Here is a 20,884-nt window from a genome sequence, read left to right on the forward strand (position 1 = left end):
AAAATAACGTAACATGATTGTTAATGTAATTGTTTTGTCACTGTTATGAGTGTCGCTGTGATATATATATATAGCAAATACCCGCCAGAAGCTTGATGTCATGTGTTAAAGAAGTTATGAAAAGAAAAGGAAACATTTTAAATATAATGTAACATGATTGTCAAAGTAATTGTTTTGTGTATTTGGTGGCAGCCACAAAGTTATTTTCGTCTAGCTGCATCAGAAAATGTACCACGACGTCTGACATGCCTCCTTTTTACTGTTTTCTCACAGCTTGGATTGCTGCTGTCATATATATACACACACACACACATACATACATACATACATACATACATACATACATACACATATATATATATATATATACACATACATATCTTCATATCTACATATCTATATACATATCTACATACACATATATATATATACATACCTATCTACATCATATATATACACACACATACATACACACACACAAAATATATATGTATGTATGTATGTATGTATGTGTGTGTGTGTGTGTATATATATATATATATATATATAATGTAGATAGTGTGTGTGTATATATATATATATACACATACATACATATATATACACATACATATACTTGTGTGTATGTTTGTATGTGTCTATATGTGTGTGTATAGCTTTGGTCACTGAGTGCAAGGGAAAAATAATAAAATATAGTCTATAAGTTATTAAACAGTAAAACATTAACGTTTAAGAAGTACAGGTACATTGAGCACTACTGGAGTGGTTGTGGGTAAACTACATTTTAAAGACTGTGTAACACAACAGGTAAGTAACTAACAGCAGCTAAAATGTATATGGATCATCTCTCGGTAGTAGATCCCTTTTGAAAGGCGCTACACGACGGCTGTGGTATAGAAATTACATTTTCTATGTGAACGCTCAAATTTGTGCCTCTGGTAATGTGCCTTACCGCATTTAAAGAAAATTAGTTTTGTGTCCTCTGCAGTGTTAAGAGAGAAAGGCTTTGGTTTGGCATAAAAGGAAAAAAGGTGTAAAGAAAGGAAAGTTGCCTTTTCTTTTATATAGTATAGAGAGATGTGTTCGCTGACGCTATGATCGCCTTTTGGGACAGTCGCGTGGGTCTTGTGTAGACTGGTGAGACGCCCCGCCATTAATCGGCTGTGATGGCACTGTCAGTCCTCCACTCGTGTGCGTGTTCATAATCCGAGTGAGGACCTCATAATCGTATACGCAAAAGAAAGTGTGAATCGCCTTAATATTATTTTGCCGTGGTGTAGAAAAGGGGTCCCGTGTTTGCACTTGTCTGGGCTATAGCGCAGGGGAGGATGAAAAATTAAAAGTGCTCACTTTGACTTAAGGCAGAAGCGCAGTCAGCGTCTCAAAGGCCGGCACAGCTATGCACGCGCTGGCTGCTCGACTTTTGCTGGGCAGGAGACCCCTTTTACACACGCTCATGATATCAAAAGTCTCAGCGCTCTTTGGAGGTCATTCATATATTATATATATAGCAAAATACCCGCTCAGCGGAGAAGTAGTGTGTTAAAGAAGTAATGAAAAGAAAAGGAAACATTTTAATAATAACGTAACATGATTGACATTGTCATGAGTGTTGCTGTCATATATATGCCTGCCTAAATAAGTCACCTCGCTTTGCTCTTACTTTATTTACCGCTCATTTAATCATGGCTAATGGCGGAAAAATTATAAAATGGAAGGAGGATGGCTTTACCAAAACAATTATTGATGGCTAATCGATTATTCATAAAGCTTGAATTGGTGATCTGTTTTTCTGTGTTAACCTCATATTTTTCATACTTCTTCTCAAACTAAGGTGGTGCGAGGGTAAAATGAATCGGGATGCGCTTGATCAATGTAATCGTGTACCAGGAAATCATGCATTGACAAAAGCTCCCTTTGCTTGTAATGCAAAGTGTGATTAAATGCATTATTTTTTAACGTTATGGAGCACATGCATCGAAGCTTCTCAGCTGTGCTTGTGCTAAGAAAAGGAAAGATTTTAAAAATAACGTAACACGATTGTCAATGTAACCTTTTGTAAGTAGTGCCTGGAGGATTCAGTGTGGAGAAACTCTAGAGAGCGTGTGTATTAACTTGTGGATTTTTCTGTGAGTATTTGGTGGCAGTCTGACGAAGTTGCTTCGAAGACGGCGCTGCAGAGCTCAGCTCAGAGTGAAATGGATGAATGGGGGGGAGATGATGACGTGACTCCCCCACCCGCCTTAACTGTCAATCCCCCACAAACACAGTCTCTCGGAATTTGCATAAGCACACCCCTTCACCTACAATTTTAACTTAGTTACAAAGTGATCAAAACTCTCGTTATATCCTGCGCCCCTCTCATTAAACTTGTATCCCGCATTACCTGTGGGCATGTGAAACGCCAGCGTAGCCTGTCTATGAACTTAATTTAAAGTTTAGGTTTACACCTTGCTTTCTTTCCGAGGTAGCAGCACTCATGAATATGGTAGTATATGTCACTCGCTCGCTTCTTATTGTTTCGCTGCCTTCTCAATTATATAATGCATGTTTTCTTAAGCGCTTTTTGGAGGTCTTCCTGGTTTTCTACGCACTGCGTTGACAGTCAGTTCACGTGATTACGTGGGAGGCGTGATGATGTCACACGAAACTCCGCCCCCCACGTCATTGCAGCTCAACTCCATTACAGTTAATGGAGAAAAATACCTTCCAGTTATGACCATTAGGCATAGAATTTCGAAATGAAACCTGCCCAACTTTTGTAAGTAAGCTGTAAGGAATGAGCCTGCCAAATTTCAGCCTTCTACCTACACGGAAGTTGGAGAATTAGTGATGAGTGAGTGAGTGAGTGAGTGAGTGAGTGAGTGAGGCTTTGCCTTTTATTAGTATAGATATATATATATATATATATATATATATATATATATATATACACATATCTCCTTTGGGGTGCGAGGAGCTGTTGCTGGGGGTGCCAGAATCCACTGAGGAAGAAAAATTTTAAACATTATTTGTACAAAATCTTAATTTATCTATCCATTCCTAAATAATTAAATGGGCAGGCTATTGCGTATCAGTGCAATATGCTGCTTGTTAAAACGGATGACTCAGAATCTTACGTGCACTTAATGCTGCGTGGGTATTATGAACTATCGTATTTGTTCAAGTTCTATTTAAATTTTAAATATTAGTAATTTTTATTTGGTCGACAGAAATATGTTTAGTAGGAATGAAAGTTAAATTTAATCATCATTGCATAAATTTTTCTTCACCATAGAAATTTAAAGACTAAATCCAACTTCCATTCCTACCAAAGATATTTCTGGCGACTTAATAGAACCTACTGTAGTATATCCAAATTCGAGCTATTGAGCTGTCGCCTGCCTGCTCATGCCTATTACACTCGCTTCGCTCTTACTTTTTCCGCTCATTTAATCTTGGCTAGTCGCGAAATATTATAACATGGAAGGAGGATTACACCGAGTATGGCTTTACCAAAACAATCATTGATGTCAATAAAGTATCTATGATTCCTAAAGCTTAAATTGGTCATCTGGTTTTCTGCGTTAACCTCATATTTTTCATACTTCTTCCCAAACAGGGGTTGTGAGAGTAAAATGAATCATTAAGCGCTGATATATATATATTGAATATATTGAAATAGTTTTACTATCAAATAATGCAAACAGTACGCTGGGCGTGCTTCGCCCTAATTCTGGGCTCATCAGGCAGTACACACGCACTGCACCCACTCGCAATCGAACCTAAGACGCCAGCGCCAGGTGAAGCCTCATGTTGCTATGGTGTGTGGGTCGTTTATTTGACAGTATTGTAGATCGGGGTGTATATATATATATATATAACTTTTGAGAATGCAACGTATAGTTTTGTCCAGGAGGAAAGCAATGTTGCCTCAAATCAATGGCAACCTTTAGTAGGGTGTGTCCCTGAGACTTATTAATTGTCATCGAAGCAGAGCCTTACTGGAAATTTGAGGCATTTCAATTCAAATGGGAGATCAGAGGGTATAACGGTGATGCCAGCAATACATTCAGAGTGTGGCGCTCTGCTTTTTCTGTGTAGCTGCCTTCACACAGCCTCTCCGCTGTTTTATAAACGAACGCCATAGAAAGCCATCACCTTGTAAATTGTGTAATGCGTCTTTTGAACAGGTTTGATGCATGGAAGTGATCACTGTATCATGCGCTCAGTAAGTTCTCGTGAGCTGCTATATGTGTGATGTTGCGATGTCTACGGCTGAATTTAATGTTATCTAAGACCCGGTACTTAAAAGTTTCTGGCTGCACTCGGTTGTAATATGAAGCTGCGCTGAGCTCACTTTTGAGAATGCAAGTATAGTTGTCCAGGAGAAAAGCAATCTTGCCTGAAATCAATGGTATAGTTTTGTAGGGTCTGTCCTTGAGACTTATTACTTGTCATCGCGCAGCTGAGCCTTACTGGAAATTGGAGGTATCTGAATTGAAATGGGAGATTAGAGGGTATAAAGGGGGCGCGAGGAATACATTGAGTGTGGAGAAACTCTAGAGACAGCGTGTGTATTAACTTGTGGATTTTTCTGTGAGTATTTGGTGTGAGTGTGATGAAGTTGCTTCGGAAGACGCCATAGTAGCCGAGGAGCTCAGCTCAGAGCGAAATGAGGTAAATGAGAGGGGATATGATGACGTGACTCCCCCAACCGCGTTAACTGTCAATCCCCCACAAACACAGTCTCTCGGAATTTGCATAAGCACACCCCTTCACCTGCAATTTTAACTTAGTTACAAAGTGATCAAAACTCTCGTTTATATCCTGCGTCCTCTCATTAAACTTGTATCCGTGATACCCGTGGGCATGAGAAACACCAGCGGCACCCTGTCTATTAACTTAATTTAAAGTTTAGGTTTACACCTTTCTTTCCGAAGTAGCAGCACTCATTAATATGGTAGTATATGTCACTCGCTCGCTTCTTATTGTTTCGCTGCCTCTCAATTATATAATGCATGTTTTCTTCAGCGCTTTTGGAGCTCTTCCTGGTTTTCTACGTAGTGCGCTGACAGTCAGTTCACGTGATTACGTGGGAGGCGTGATGACGGCACACGAAACTCCGCCCCCCACGGAACTGGCTGAACTCCATTACAGTAATGGAGAAAAATACCTTCCAGTTATGACCATTACGCGTAGAATTTCGAAATGAAACCTGCCCAACTTTTGTAAGGAAGCTGTAAGGAATGAGCCTGCCAAATTTCAGCCTTCCACCCACACGGGAAGTTGGAGAATTAGTGATGAGTCAGTCAGTCAGTCAGTCAGTCAGTGAGTGAGTCAGTGAGGGCTTTGCCTTTTATTAGTATAGATTTACGACAGTGTTCAGAAGCCATTAAGAAGGCTAACAGAATGTTAGAGTATATAGCAAGATGTGTGGAGTACACATCCAAGGAGGATATGCTCAACCTTTATACTGTACTGGTGAGGTCTCATCTGGAGTACTGTGTGCAGTTTTGGTCTCCAGGCTACAAAAAGGACATAGCAGTGCTAAAAAAGGTCCAGAGAAGGCTGATTCCAGGGCTACAGTGGTTGAATTATGAGGAAAAATTAAAAGAGCTGAGCCTATACAGTTTAAACAAAAGAAGATTAAGAGGAGACATGATTGAAGTGTTTAAAATTATGAAGGGAATTAGTACAGTGGATCGAGGCTGTTATTTTAAAATGAGTTCATCAAGAACACAGGGACACAGTTGGAAGCTTGTTAAGGGTAAATTTTGCACAAACATTAGGCAGTTTTTCTTTACAAAAAGAATTATAGATACTTGGAATACACTACTAAGTAGTGTGGTAGACAGTAAGATGTTAGGGACTTTCAAAACTCGACTTGATGTTTTTTTGGAAGAAATAAGTGGATAGGACTGACGAGCTTTGTTGGGCTGAATGGCCTGTTCTCATCTAGAGTGCTCTAATGTTTTAATGTGTGAATGAGAATATTCCTTGTAATGGACTAAAGTCCTGAAATGGATTGGGGAAGTTCCAGAACCTTACTAAGCTCAGTCCTTTAAGGGCTTCAGTTCCTGCATAGCCCTGGAACGTACCAAAATATTATACTATGAGTACATCTTCTAACTTGCTTACTTTGCTTACAACTTCGGTCTGTTCTTAAGGTTAGTGGTGTACTATCTTCTCCACTACCTCCTCATCCCCTCTATAACTACTTTGACTATCTTTCCACTACTTTGAAGCTGGCAACAGCTCACTATGCAACACTGTGTAAGGCATCATATAGGCCACTACCTATACTCTCAATCATGCAGGAATGCAGATGTCTTTGGTAAATTTACTTCAAAAATTGTATCAGCCTCTCACTGGAAATCACAGACTCTTTTTCATTTAGTATATGGATATTGTCTTTTGTAGTTTGATTTTACTTGAAGTTTGTGTACCACAGATAATTTGTGGCTCATCTGACTCATTGAAAGGTAAAGAAGCAGAAGCAGAAATGTCTAACTTCACAGCTGTCTCTTTTCATATACAGTATTTTTCTTAACCTGTGTTATTATTCACCAAATATACTTTTTCTTACCTTCGTAAACAGGTGACAGTTCATTTTGAATGGATAAGTCTAGAGATTTGTACAAGATTTTCTTTCTTTCAATAATTTCTTTTTCCAAAGATGCAATTACTCCTCGAAACTGATAGAAAAACACAGAATAATTTTATTTACTACTGCATAAGGTTTTCAATCCATCCACTATATCCTAACTACAGGGTCACGGGGGTCTGCTGGAGCCAATCCCAGCAAACAAACCCCAGGCAGGGCGCACACCCACACACCAAGCACACACTAGGGACAATTTAGGATCGCCAATGCACCTAACCTGCATGTCTTTGGACTGTGGGAGGAAACTGGCGCACCCGGAGGAAACCCACGCAGATACAAGGAGAACACGCAAACTCCCCGCAGGAAAGACCCAGGAAGTGAACCCAGGTCTCCTAACTGTGAGGCAGCAGTGCTACCACTGTGCCACCGTGCTGCCCACATAAGGTTTTGTTTAAACTAATTAATTAGTCAATTTTTATTTAATGCACAGCAGAGTATGCAGCTGCATTTCAGCTGAGCAATTTCTGAAAGAGTTGTATATACACATTTCAACAGAAATTACCATTCCTAGAATGCCTTTGTGAAAGAGAGGTGGGATCTGAACTAGTTAATATCAACCTAAAAGTATTTCACAGTACATTGTGAAGAGATACAAGTCCTTATATTCTGAACACAGGTACAGTAAGACGTGCAGCTAGAATTTTAAATTATTTCTTATTGTTACTTTTGTAAAATTAAAACCAATAATCATTATCTTGGTTATGTTTTTGGTAATAAACATTACATTTGTAAAGTAAAGCTTATTTAATTAATACAAAATAATCAGTTCCTAGAATACAATTTTTTTATTATGATTAAGAAAAGGTGAACTTTCAAATCCACATTTGCTACTTGGTAGTAATAAAACAAATCAATATTATGAGTGCTGAAAAAGAGAAAAATATTTTTACTTTAAAATTAAAGCTTAAGAATATTTTGCTATTAAGTTTTTTCTTTATACAGTATTTGCAGTCAACTGTATTTTTACAAATCCTTAATGTACTAGAAAAACTGTTGCACAGAAATTGATATTACACATTTTTTATATTTATCATACAAGTAAACATAACATGTTTTGTGAATAATTATATTATATACAAATCTTAAGCTTAATGGAAAAACGGATTTACTACCTGAGAATTAATAAACAGTAGACGCAAAGGAGCAATTGTTTTCTGAAGTTTGGTAGAAATAGGTTGGATTTCTAACTGAAATGAATCCAATGGTGCTTTAATAGAATTCCTAGTTCTCTTTTGCATCCTGTGAAGTGAAAAGAATATTAAATGACTGTAACACTTAAATAAGAATATTTTCACTTACTACTGTGAAAAATGTATCCAACAAAATAACAGCCATTACAATTGTAAGTGATTAATATGAGCAGTCAATTTACTATTGTTTCATTTAAGTTATTTACTTTAATATTTTTTTATAGTGAACTCCAGTATTAAAGAGAAACAACACTGAACACTGATAGATAGTAGATAGTAAGAAAAAATGAGAAACTTACTGGAAAGTGTTTATAATAGTGTTGTCCACAGACTTGGAGAGAGGCAATGCCAATTTATGGTTTAGATCATGGACTTGTCCATTTTTGGACCTGTAAATTCCATTGTTTTTGATTAAAGCCTTTATTGTTTTATGGTAACCACGATTATCCTTTTCTTCCTGTTGAAAATATAGGCATAGTCTCTTTAATAAAAAAGAAAAAACTGTAGATTATGTGCACTAGAGAAAGAATCTGTTTTTTCTTCTTGTATATGTATCTCTAGTGTCCAAAAATATGTCTCTAATTTGACTTCAAGGATTGCAAGTGTTTCTTCCCAGTAGCCTGGTGACTTTAGGGCTATGTAATGAAACACCAGCAAGGACCGAACATGTGGCTTTGTGGTACACAGACCAACACCAGGCTATATTTATTGTGTGTACTGTATATTTTTTCTCATTAGTAATATCATGGTTAGCTTTGCTGCTGGGCAGATCCTGAACTCAAATCCCATGGTTGGTTATTATTTTTCTGGAATTTGTACTAATGGAAAAAGTCAGCATTGCCAGTTTTACTGAGCTTTCCGTGGTACATAAAGTCTTTTCTGCTAAAAGGACACCTTGACAAAGATGCAGAGGCAATGCTGTAGCAGAAACTCAGCTGGACCTCATGACATTTCAAAAGGATACTTTGAATGGCTGAGCTGAACTAAGATCCTCCTGCGGCTGTACTTCAGACATTTTTTCAACTTGCTTTCTAAATTCTATCTATTAACTATTACTGTTAAAGATGAGTTTACATGACTGTAGTCTGCTAGACCATGAAGCTTCTGGAAAAGCATTTATCTTAGGCTTGTAATTCTAAGCTGACTTCTTACCTATTCTAATGGGTACACTCAGCAGGCATTGTCCTGTATTTACAAATGAAATGTGATCCAATCAGCAGCAGGAGCCACATAATTCCCTAAAAACAAAGTGTATATCTTGTATGTAATTGGAAAACACGATTTTGGGTGAATAGAATCAGTTCCTACACAGAAATGTCAGAACTGGACACAACGTAGAAGGATCATCAAGTGGTTGGTCTCGTCTGATGCAAGAGATGGACGTCTGAAGTGGAGCTCCGCCAGCTGCAAGCGGTATTTTTCATATTATTTGCTTATTATCCTGAGATATCCTGTATTTATTCAACCCGAGAGGAACTGCTACAGTATATGTAAGCACATATAAACATGGCCAACAAGAAGGGGAGTCCGAAAGAATCGAAAACTAAAGCTACACCCAAGCTAAGATCAGCAAGCCCTAGTTCAAGATACAGCCTTTCAGAGACAGACCTGGATCAGATGGGCAAAAGTACAGACTCCTCGGGACCACGGTCCGCTACATCGTCGCCGGCTGAGAGCAAAAAGGGAGCGTAAGGTGCAATCGCGGAGTGCAGATCTGATAGCTCACATCGGAGAAGATCACCTGAAACTGGAAAGGGCCTTGAAGTCCGCGACTTCAATTACTCAATTATGCGAGCCGGGAGCAGCGGGGACACCAGCTACAGCAGAGTCTGCTGCTTCATCTATGGCACAAGAAAGCACAATTGAACTGTCTGAACTGAAGGTGTTGCTCGCTGATCTCATGCAAGATATAAAGAAAAGTGAGAAGGCTAATGAGAAAGCAAGGGTAAAGGCAAGCGAAAAAATGAGACAGGAGGTGAGACAGGAGTTGAAACAGGCAAATGAATGACTGCGACAGGAATTCCAACAGGCAAATGAAAGGCTGCATCAAGAGGTGCAACTTGAGCTTCGACAGGTGCTGGGTAAAATTGAAGAGAGCATTCAGGAAAACTCAGTTAAACTGAGCATGCTTACTGATCAATTGGAGGATCTCAAGAAGACATTCACAGAATCTGATTGAAATGGCCGAAAATTTAGCTGCCAGTGCCGAGGAAAAAGCAGTAAATGTCAGCTCTGAATGCAAAAAACTCGGAGAAAAACTCAGAGACAGACTGGATGCTTTGGAAGATGGGAGTAGAAGGTATAATGTCAGAATTGAAGGTCTGCCTGAGAATCGAGAAAGTTCAAACCCTGTGAAATTCGCAGCTGAACTTTTTTCTCAAATAATCGGGGACGACTTTAAAGCAGGATCTGAGATAGCAGTGGCTTACTGCGTACGCGGATCAAACACCGTTAGACCCAGACAAATATCTTTTATAGTTCGTTTTGAACGATTATCATTTAAGCTAGAGGTGATGGCACTCCTCAGAAACAAGGAAGATATTATATATGAAAATAACCACATTCGTATCTTCCCTGACTTCTCTCCAGCAACAGCTACTAAACGCGCAGCCTTCTACAACATTAAACAGCGGTTACAGTAAGCCAGCGTCAAATACAGCCTCTTGTATCCAGCAAAATTGAAAGTGGAATGGCAGGGTCAATTCTATGTCTTCGCTAGCAAGGAAGAAGCAGAAAAGGAATTAAGAAAGCTGATCCCGGGACTATTCTGATACATAATAGTGAGTCATGGCGGTTAATGATAAAGCAAGGATTAATAATCTACTGTCTAATCTATTCATTTTAAAATACTTGTTTTTTTCAGCATATATTCTCTTTTATTCTCATTATTACTTAGTATTACTAGGGCGCTATCTGTTTATGTTTTATTGTGCTTAATTATTCTTTTTTCTCTTTTTTTTCTTTTCTTTTTCTAATTATTTCATCTCTACCCTAAACGAGACTGTTCAATATCATACCCTTGGTTTATTGTTATTGCTATTACTGCATAACTGCATTAAGACTTGTTATGCTTATTTTGGACACATTTTTAACACCATCCCCCGGGTTTATTATCTGGGTGTATCATCTTAATGCACTAAAACTGCTGAAGACTATATATATATATATATTTTAAGTGTGAAGTGGATTTTAGCCTCACTTGGGGAGGCAAAAGGAGTGGGGTTTAAGGGGAGAGAAAGAGAGCAGGCTTGATCTATATCTAATCTATCCTCTCAATCTTTATAATTTTAACTACCAACGAAATAATAAGCTGCATGGCAACAACTCTAGGGGAAATAGGAAATTAAGACCGAAGCTGTCTCACTTCCAGTTAAGACTATAAAATGACATCAAAAACTCAGAATCAGTGTCTCCATGACGGGACAGTTAACTTCGTAAGCTGGAATGTTAAAGGCCTGAATCACGAATTAAAGAGAAAGAAAGTGCTCTCTCACCTAACAGGTCTAAATGCTAAAATAGTATTTTTACAGGAAACCCACTTACTAAGCAAGGATCAGTTCCGGCTGCAAAAACTGGACTGGCCCAATGTTCCATTCTAGTTTTACGAAGAAAACTAGAGGTGTGGGAATTCTCATACATAGAACTGTACCATTTGTAGCATCAGATGTAGTATTGAATCCTGAAGGGAGATATGTAATGGTCCTGGGAGACTTATCTAACTGTAAAATGATTTTGATAAATGTTTATGCACCTAATGTTGATGATAAGGAATTTATACAAAATTTATTTGCATCCATTCCCAATCTGAACATTCATAAAGTTATAATGGCTGGGGACTTTAATTGCGTTCTAAATCCACTTTTAGATAGGACTTCCTCCACAGGGGAACGCATCTAACAATCGCGAAAGATAATTACAAAGTTTATAACTGATCACAACTTATCAGACCCCTGGAGGTTTTAAACCCAAATTCAAGAACATATTCTTTCTACTCACCAGTACATCATTGCTACTCAAGGATTGATTACTTCTTTATAGACAATAACTTGCCTAAGATTAAATCTTGCAAATACGATGCTATTGTTATTTCTGACCATGCACCTATGATCTTGGAGCTAAAATTACTAAGCCCCATACACTCACCCCGCAGATGGCTCCTCAACCCGCTTCTATTAGCTGACGAGAATTGTACAGAATTTATATCCAAACAAATCAAATTCTTTCTAGAGACAAATACATCCCCCGAGATCTCTGCAGGAATACTCTGGGAAACTCTTAAGGCCTTCTTAAGAAGACAGATTATTTCATATCTTTCCCACAGAAATAAATCCGAGGCCAAGAAAGTAGCAGAGATAAAAAGCGAAATTATTAAAATAGATGAAGAACACGCCAGACTACCAAGCGAGACTCTACATAGGAGAAGGCAGGCTCTACATTCAGAATTAAACCTCTTGACAACTAAAGAAACTGAACAACTAATCTACAATGTGGAGGAACTTGATAAGCCTCTGGCGTTATCAGAATTACTAGATGCTATAAAGTCACTCCAAGGCGGGAAAGCAGCAGGCCCTGATGGCTACCCTGCAGAATTTTACAAGAAATTCTACCTAGCTCCCCTCCTATTAGCAACATTTACAGAAGCCAGAGATAACCAATCTCTTCCACAAACCTTTCACCAAGCACTAATCACTGTTTTCCAAAACAAAATAAGGACTTATTACAATGTGCATCATACAGACCAATTTCACTTCTGAATAACGACGTTAAAATACTCTCTAAAATCATAGCCAGAAGGATGGAGAAAGTGCTCCCCTCGGTAATATCACAAGACCAAACTGGATTTATTAGGGGCCGGCACTTATCTTCAAATCTTCGACGCCTGTTTAATGTAATATACTCACCAACTAAATCAAACACCCCAGAAATATTATTATCATTGGATGCAGAAAAAGCATTCTGACATGATTGAATGGAAATACCTTTTAACTACATTGGAGAAGTTTGGGTTTGGCCCTAACATTTGTGCATGGATTAAATTACTGTATACTAACCCAGAAGCTTCAGTTTGCATCAACAACATTTGCTCAGACTACTTTAAACTAGAACGTGGCACTAGACAAGGATGCCCCTTGTCACCACTGCTGTTTGCGATTGCCATTGAACCACTGGCAATACATTGTCGAAATACTGATCAGAGAAGGACTGGAACAGAAAATCTCATTATATGCAGATGATATGGTACTGTATATTTCGGAACCAGAAAATTCTGTGCCTGCAGTCTTAGCAGCACTCACAGAATTTCAAAAGATCTCTGGTCTCAGAATTAATCTGAATAAAAGTGTACTCTTTCCAGTGAATTCTCAAGCATATAATATTAGATTAGATACCCTACCTTTTATCATTGCAGAACAGTTTAAATACCTCGGGGTAAACATCACAAGTAAACATAAAGCTCTTTATCAACAAAATTTTGCCGTCTGCATGGAAAAAATTAAACAAGACTTGCATAGATGGTCAACCCTTCATCTCACACTAGCTGGAAGAATTAACACTGTTAAGATGAATATTCTTCCTAAGCTCCTTTTTTATTTCAAAACATCCCAATATACATTAATAAATCATTTTTTAAGCAATTAGATTCAACAATAACCTCATTTATTTGGAATTCAAAACATCCACGCATCAAAAGAGCGACCCTACAAAGACAAAAGGCAGAAGGCGGCATGGCTCTACCTAACTTCCAGTTTTATTACTGGGCAGAAAATATACAGGTGATAAGAACATACTCAGGCTTGGACCGCAATAGAAGTAAAATCCTGCAGTACTTCTTTGTATTCCTTGCTCTGTGCTCCAATAAACACACGCTATCGGCAATATACAAATAACCCAATTGTGCTCCACTCACTTAGAATCTGGAACCAATGTAGAAAGCATTTTAAGACGGAGAAGCTTCTATCTGTGGCACCTCTGCAAGAGAACCACCTCTTTCAACCTTCACAAACATATGCAGTTTTTAATAACTGGAAAAAATTTGGAGTTAACTTGCTTAGAGATCTTTATATAGACAACGTCTTTGCATCCTATGAACAATTACATTCCAAATTTAACATTCCAGCTACACATTTCTTTCACTATCTTCAAATCAGGAACTTTGTTAAACAGAACCTTCCAGATTTTCCTCATCTTGCACCCTCATCCATGCTGGAAAAATATTGCTCAATCTCAAGGACTTAGACTCCATCTCTACAATATATAAAATCATTTTACAATCCCTTCCTTTCAAAGATCCAAGAGGACACTGGGAAAAAGATCTCTCAATTAATATATCAGAAAAGGAGTGGAAAATAGCAATGCAGAGAATTCACTCAAGCTCCATATGCGCAAAGCATACAATTATACAACTTAAAATTATATATCGAGCACATCTGTCTCTACTAAAACTCTCCAAAATGTTTCCACTAGGTCACATGTTCTGGGCCTGCACCAAATTAACATTATTCTGGACAAAAATTTTTAATTACCTTTCAGATAGCCTTGGACTCACAACCCATTAACAGCTGTGTTTGGGGTTCTTCCAGAGGGGCTTAAAGTGGAGAAGGACAAACAAACTGTGATTGCATTCACTACACTTTTGGCACACAGACTTATTCTGCTAAACTGGAAGAACCCAAACTCTCCTCTTTTAAGTCAGTGGGAAACCGATATGTTATATTATTTGAAATTGGAAAAAATGAAATACTCAGTTAAAGGATCCGTACAGACTTTTTTCAAAACATGGCAGGATCTAATCAGTAATATTTTAAAATAAGTTCATAAAGCACAGAGAATTTATTAATTTAGGTATGTTTACAAGCCTTAAATTTAACGCCGTTTGTCTTGCTCTCTCTCTCAGGGTTGGGGATCGATCTGTTCTTAACTCAATTTTTCTTTTTGTAAAAACTTGATTGCTTTGTATGGATTGTAATAAAATTAATAGAAATTTAAAAAAATAAATAAATAAAGAAGAAGGATCATGTGGTGAAGACAAATGTGTGCAGTCCACCACAGTCAAACTTTGCTTGAACATTCAGAAGTTTGGTGCCACAGACACAGATACTGAGATAAACACACAGTTGTTATTTTATTCTTTTTAAGTAACCAGAAAATTGGTTACATGAAAACAATAGTGTAGAAGTCTCCTCTAAATTGTCATTTCCTCAATGAGAATAGAGAACTTAAGAAAGGAGGTGGAGTAGCCTCTCTATTTAATACTGTTTATTAGTAAAAAAAAAAAGTGGAAATCCCTCTGTCGAGTTATAATAATAACCATCTCCAGGGTCCCAACATATAATACAATTTTTATCAATGACTTTGTTAAATTAATATATAATGTATGTGTTGATTCTGTTGTTATTGTGAGTGACTTTAATATCCATATTAACTACCCCAAAGATAACAGTACTAAAGAATCAATTTACATCCTGGATAACTTCGGACTTTCTCAGCATGTAACAGAGTTAACGCATTATAAGGAACATATTTTAGACCTATTTCAAAAGGCCTATACTCGTTGAGGTTATGATGAATGATGTTACCCTTTCCAATCACTAATTATGTTTTCTTTGAAATGATAGTCCCTGCTGACTGTTGAGTCAGAACAAAAGTAATCAGAAATTAATATATTAACCAAAACCACTGTGGATTATTTACCCAGACTTTTACATCTGCACTCTCTCTGCCTTCAGTTCCTGTCAATGACCTTGTAGACAGTTTCAGTTCTAAAGTTAAGAATGTTGTTAATGGCATTGCCCCTATAAAGGACAAAGTTGTGCCTGGTAAGAGCAAAGCACCATGAAGAAATGCCATACTGGTAAAAGTTCAAAAATGAGTTTAGAAAAGCAAAACATAGCTAGTGAAAAACTAAACTCCTTGTTCAATTATGACATCCAAAAAGTCAATTTACACATTTTAACATAGAAATAAAAAGGTCAAGGCCACCATTTTTCTCTGAATTTTTGTTAAAATTAGCAATAATTCATGTACCTTATTTACTTGTGTGGATAGACTGATAAACCCCTCAGTTTCAATCCCTTATGAATTACTGTCCATCAAGACATGCAATGACTTTGCATTTTTTTTTGCAGAGAAAATTCTGAAGATATAAGAGAAGTATGCAACTCTACCTCAGGGAAATTACTTGTATTACCTGTTACCTCCATTTACCATTAACTTAGTTAAAATGGCAAAATGTAATCTTTTGGATTAGGCTACATTGATAGAAATTGTTCATCATCTTAAACTGTCTACCTGTTACCTTAACATGCTGTCTACAAACTGTTTCAAAGTGGATTTTAATGGCGTATCAACAGACATTCTGCAGGTAGTCGATACATATTTTATTTCTGGTGTTTTTCCTAAGGCCTTGAAGACACCTGTTATCAAACCACTTTTAAAAAGAGCAACCTGATGCCTCATGAATAAATAATTACACAGTTAACTCCATAAGTACTTGGATAGTGACACAATTTTCATAATTTCGTCTCTATATGCCACCACAATGGATTTGAAATGAAGAAATAATTATATGATTGAAGTGTAGGCTCATGAACACACTTGTGAACTCAGCGACACCAGAAGGGCTAAACAATCATGGAAGGCAACTGTGCTGAATGATCACAGAATTCTTTTCTTAATAAAGAAAAACCAATTCACAAAATTTAGCCAAACCAAGAACACTCAATGAGAGGAAATCCCTAACTTTGCCAAAGTCTACAATCAAGATAAGAATTCACAAAAGTAAATACAGAGAGTTTACCACAAGGTGCAAACCACTTCATAGGAAGGACAGATTAGACTTTTCCAGAAAATAAAAAAAAACAGTTTTGGATCAATTTTCTTTAGAAAAATGAAATTAAGATCAGTATGTACCAGAATGATGGATAGAGGAGAGTATGGAGAAGAGAAGGTACAGCTCATGATCTGTAGAATACAACATCATCTGTGAAACATGGTGAAGGCAGTGTTATGGCATGGGCATGCATGACTACCAATGGAAGTTGGTCACTACAGTTTATTGATGATGTGACTACTGGTAGAAGTAGCAGAGTGAATTTTGAAGTGTACAGGGCAAATTCTGCAAAACTGATAGAATGAATGACACTTCACAGTACAGATGGACAATGAGCCAAAGCATAGTGTAACAGCAAAACAAGTGCTTTTCAATGAAAATAAGTGGAATATTCTTCAATAATCAAGTCAATCAATTGGACATGCATTTCACTTGCTGAAGACAAAACTGAAAGCAGAAAGACCAATGAACAAGCAGCACCTGAAGACAGTTGTAGTAAAGGCCTGGCACAACATCAATAGGGTGGACACCCAGCACTTGAAGAAGGCCATGGGTTCCAAGACTTTAGGCAGTCATTGACTGTAAAGGATTTTCAATCAAATATTTAAATATTTGGTTGAAAAGGCCAGCATGGTGGCGCAATAAGGAGACCTGGGATCGCTTCCCAGGTCCTCCCTGCGTGGAGTTTGCATGTTCTCCCTGTGTCTGCTAGGGTTTCCTCCGGGTGCTCTGGTTTCCTCCCACAGTCCAAAGACATGCAGGTTAGGTGTATTGGCGATCCTAAATTGTCCCTAGTGCGTGTATGTGTGCCCTGTGGTGGGTTGGCGCCCTGCCTGGGTTTGTTCCTGCCTTGCACCTGTGTTGGCTGGGATTGGCTCCAGCAGACCCCCATGACCCTGGGTTTGGATATACTGTAGTGGGTTGGAGAATGACTGACCATTTAAAATGATCATTATATTTATGATTATGTTAGTTTGTCCCAATACTTTTTCACCCCTGAAAATGTTGGGACCATGTATAAAAATGGCTGTCTTTTCTAAATGGCTCCTACAATATTTTTGTTAAATGCTTTAAATTAAAACTCAAGTCTGCATTTCAATTGCATTTTGATTGCTTCATTTCAAATCCATTGTAGTGGTGCACAGAGCCAAAATTATAAAAATTGTATTACTGTTCAAATATTTATGGACCTAACTGTAGGTCCTCTTCAAACCTTAAGTTTTAGGAAAAAAACATTGAAAAAGCTGTTTTTCTGCAAGTTAGCCCGTTCTTAGCCAATAACAGCTATCGAAATACTTTTTGGTCAGGATTTCAACAACACCACAGCACTGAGACTGCACTTGTTAAAGTTTTAAATGGCATTGGTTTGATACTACTGGATCTTAGTGCTGTGTTTGACACATTTGACTGTAAGATATTATTAAACAGACTGGAAAATTGGGTGTGACTGACTGATACAGTATTGAATTGGTATGAATTGTACTTGCAAAATATGGACTTTTTGTGTCAATTAGTAATTGTGAATTTAAGTGAACAAAAATCACATATGGAGTTCTACAAGGATCCATTCTTGGACTGCTTATATTCAGCATCTATATGCTCCCCCTTGCTCAGATTATGGAAAATACATTTCTTACCATAACCATGAAGATGACACAAAAATCTGCATAACAGTATCATTAAGCGACTATAGTCTCTTACAATCACTCAATAAGTATATACTGCAAATCAATGAGTGGATGTACCATCATTTTTTGCAAACTGAAATTAATGTCTCTGACCTGAAAAACCAAATGTTGAAAGTCAGTGCTCATCTTCAGCTAAAGGTTCTACAGTCTAAAATGCAAGCCACAAATCTTGGTATAATTTTGAACTGAGATCTGAATTCCAGCAGCCATACAGTTGTGCTTGAAAGTTTGTGAACCCTTTAGAATTTTCTATATTTCTGCATAAATATGACCTAAAACATCATCAGATTTTTACTCAAGTCCTAAAAGTAGATAAAGAGAAACCAGTTAAACAAATGAGACAAAAATATTATACTTGGTCATTTATTTATTGAGGAAAACGATCGAATATTACATATTTGTGAGTGGCAAAGTATGTGAACCTCTAGGATTAGCAGTTAGTTTGAAAGTGAAATTCGAGTCAGGTGTTTTCAATCAATGGGATGGCAATCAGGTGTGAGGGGGCACCCTGCGTTATTTAAAGAACAGGGATCTATCAAAGTCTGCTCTTCACAACACATGTTTGTGGAAGTGTATCATGGCACGAACAAAGGAGATTTCTAAGGACATCAGAAAAAGAGTTGTTGATGCTCATCAGGCTGGAAAAGGTTACAAAACCATCTCTAAAGAGTTTGGACTCCACCAATCCACAGTCAGACAGATTGTGTACAAATGGAGGAAATTCAAGACGATTGTTACCCTCCCCAGGAGTGGTCAACCAACAAAGATCACTCCAAGAGCAAGGCGTGTAATAGTCGGCAAGGTCACAAAGGACCCCAGGGTAACTTCTAAGCAACTGAAGGCCTCTCTCACATTGGTTAATGTTCATGTTCATGAGTCCACCATCAGGAGAACACTGAACAACAATGGTGTGCATGGCAGGGTTGCAAGGAGAAAGTCACTGCTCTCCAAAAAAAAACATTGCTGCTCATCTACAGTTTGCTAAAGATCACGTGGACAAACCAGACGACTATTGGAAGAATGTTTTATGGACAGATGAGACCAAAATAGAACTTTTTGTTTAAATGAAAAGCATTATGTTTGGAGAAAGGAAAACACTGCATTCCAGCATAAGAACCTTATCCCATCTGTGAAACATGGTGGTGGTAGTATCATGGTTTGGGCCTGTTTTGCTGCATCTGGGCCAGGACATCTTCCCTTCATTGATGGATCAATGAATTCTGAATTATATGAGAGAATTCTAAAGGAAAATGTCAGGACATCTGTCCATGAACTGAATCTCAAGAGAAGGTGGGTCATGCAGCAAGACAACGACCCTAAGCACACAAGTCATTCTCCCAAAGAATGGTTAAAGAAGAATAAAGTTAATGTCTTGGAATGGCCAAGTCAAAGTTCTGACCTTAATCCAATCGAAATGTTGTGGAAGGACCTGAAGCGAGCAGTTAATGTGAGGAAACTCACCAACATCCCAGAGTTGAAGCTGTTCTGTACGGAGGAATGGGATAAAATTCTTCTAAACCAGTGTGCAGGAATGATCAAAAGTTACCAGAAACGTTTAGTTGCAGTTATTGCTGCAAAGGGGGGTCACACCAGATACTGAAAGTAAAGGTTCATATACTTTTGCCACTCACAAATATGCAATATTCAATCATTTTCCTTAATAAATAAATGACCAAGTATATTATTTTTGTCTCATTTTTTTAACTGGTTTCTCTTTATCTACTTTTAGGACTTGAGTGCAAATCTGATGATGTTTTAGGTCGTATTTATGCAGAAATATAGAAAATTCTAATGGGTTCACAAACTTTCAAAGACAACTGTATGAAAGCAATTTAAAAATAAGCTTACTACCATTGCATAAACATTGCAAGAATTAAAGGATTCCTGTCCAAAAAAGACACAAAGAAACTTGTTAATGTGTTTTTAGTAGGCTGGCTACTGTAAAGGTATCCTCATGTGGATTAGTAAAAAATCAATCAGGCAGCTACAGCACATACAGAATGCTGCAACCAGAGTCTTCACTATAAGAGTGGTGCATATTATTCCTGTCCTTAAATCACTAAAATCACTGGCTCTGTTAGTGGTCCTCCATCTTGCAGGGAAAACTTGGATTTGGTGGCAGGATTGGCACTCCAGCCTTTGTAAAAAACTTCACGCAGCTCATCCCTAGAAGAGTCAAAACTACCAGAGGGCCTATGGGGTCAGACCTGTTGGGGATCGGAACTGGATTGGTGCTGAGGCGTTGCCCGCTGAACGGTCCCAATTTGAGGCAGCCCATCTGGGTAGGCGTGTAGAACATCTTGTCTCCCCAGCATGTCAACCATCTTTCTCTGGTGTCGGAGGAGCTTTATAAACTCCGCATTTCAGTGGTGGCACTCTCTGAGGTACAAAGACCTGGGACTAGCCAGATCTCTGTAGATGAGTACACCTTTCATTGGTCTGGTTGCCCTGATAGCTGTCATACTCAGGGAATATCTGTTGCTGTGGCAGATCTCCTTCCGGTGGTGTCCAATGTCACTCCTTTCAATGAGCA

At 38.0% G+C, this 20,884-nt stretch overlaps 1 protein-coding gene across 3 annotated transcripts in view; it reads right to left on the reverse strand.

The window, feature by feature from the left end:
• Positions 1 to 20,884, reverse strand: part of LOC120517598 (nuclear GTPase SLIP-GC-like) — a 151,213-nt gene that overhangs the window by 27,227 nt on the left and 103,102 nt on the right. For all 3 annotated transcript variants that reach the window (XM_039740008.1, XM_039740005.1, XM_039740009.1), the window contains exons 14-16: positions 8,136 to 8,293; positions 7,759 to 7,885; positions 6,569 to 6,677 (exon numbers count right to left, since the gene is read on the reverse strand). In XM_039740008.1, coding sequence (XP_039595942.1) covers positions 6,569 to 6,677; positions 7,759 to 7,885; positions 8,136 to 8,293 — 394 coding nt within the window. The remainder of the gene's footprint in view (positions 1 to 6,568; positions 6,678 to 7,758; positions 7,886 to 8,135; positions 8,294 to 20,884) is intronic.

Source organism: Polypterus senegalus, chromosome 17 (assembly GCF_016835505.1).
Source record: "Polypterus senegalus isolate Bchr_013 chromosome 17, ASM1683550v1, whole genome shotgun sequence".
Lineage (NCBI taxonomy): Eukaryota > Metazoa > Chordata > Cladistia > Polypteriformes > Polypteridae > Polypterus > Polypterus senegalus.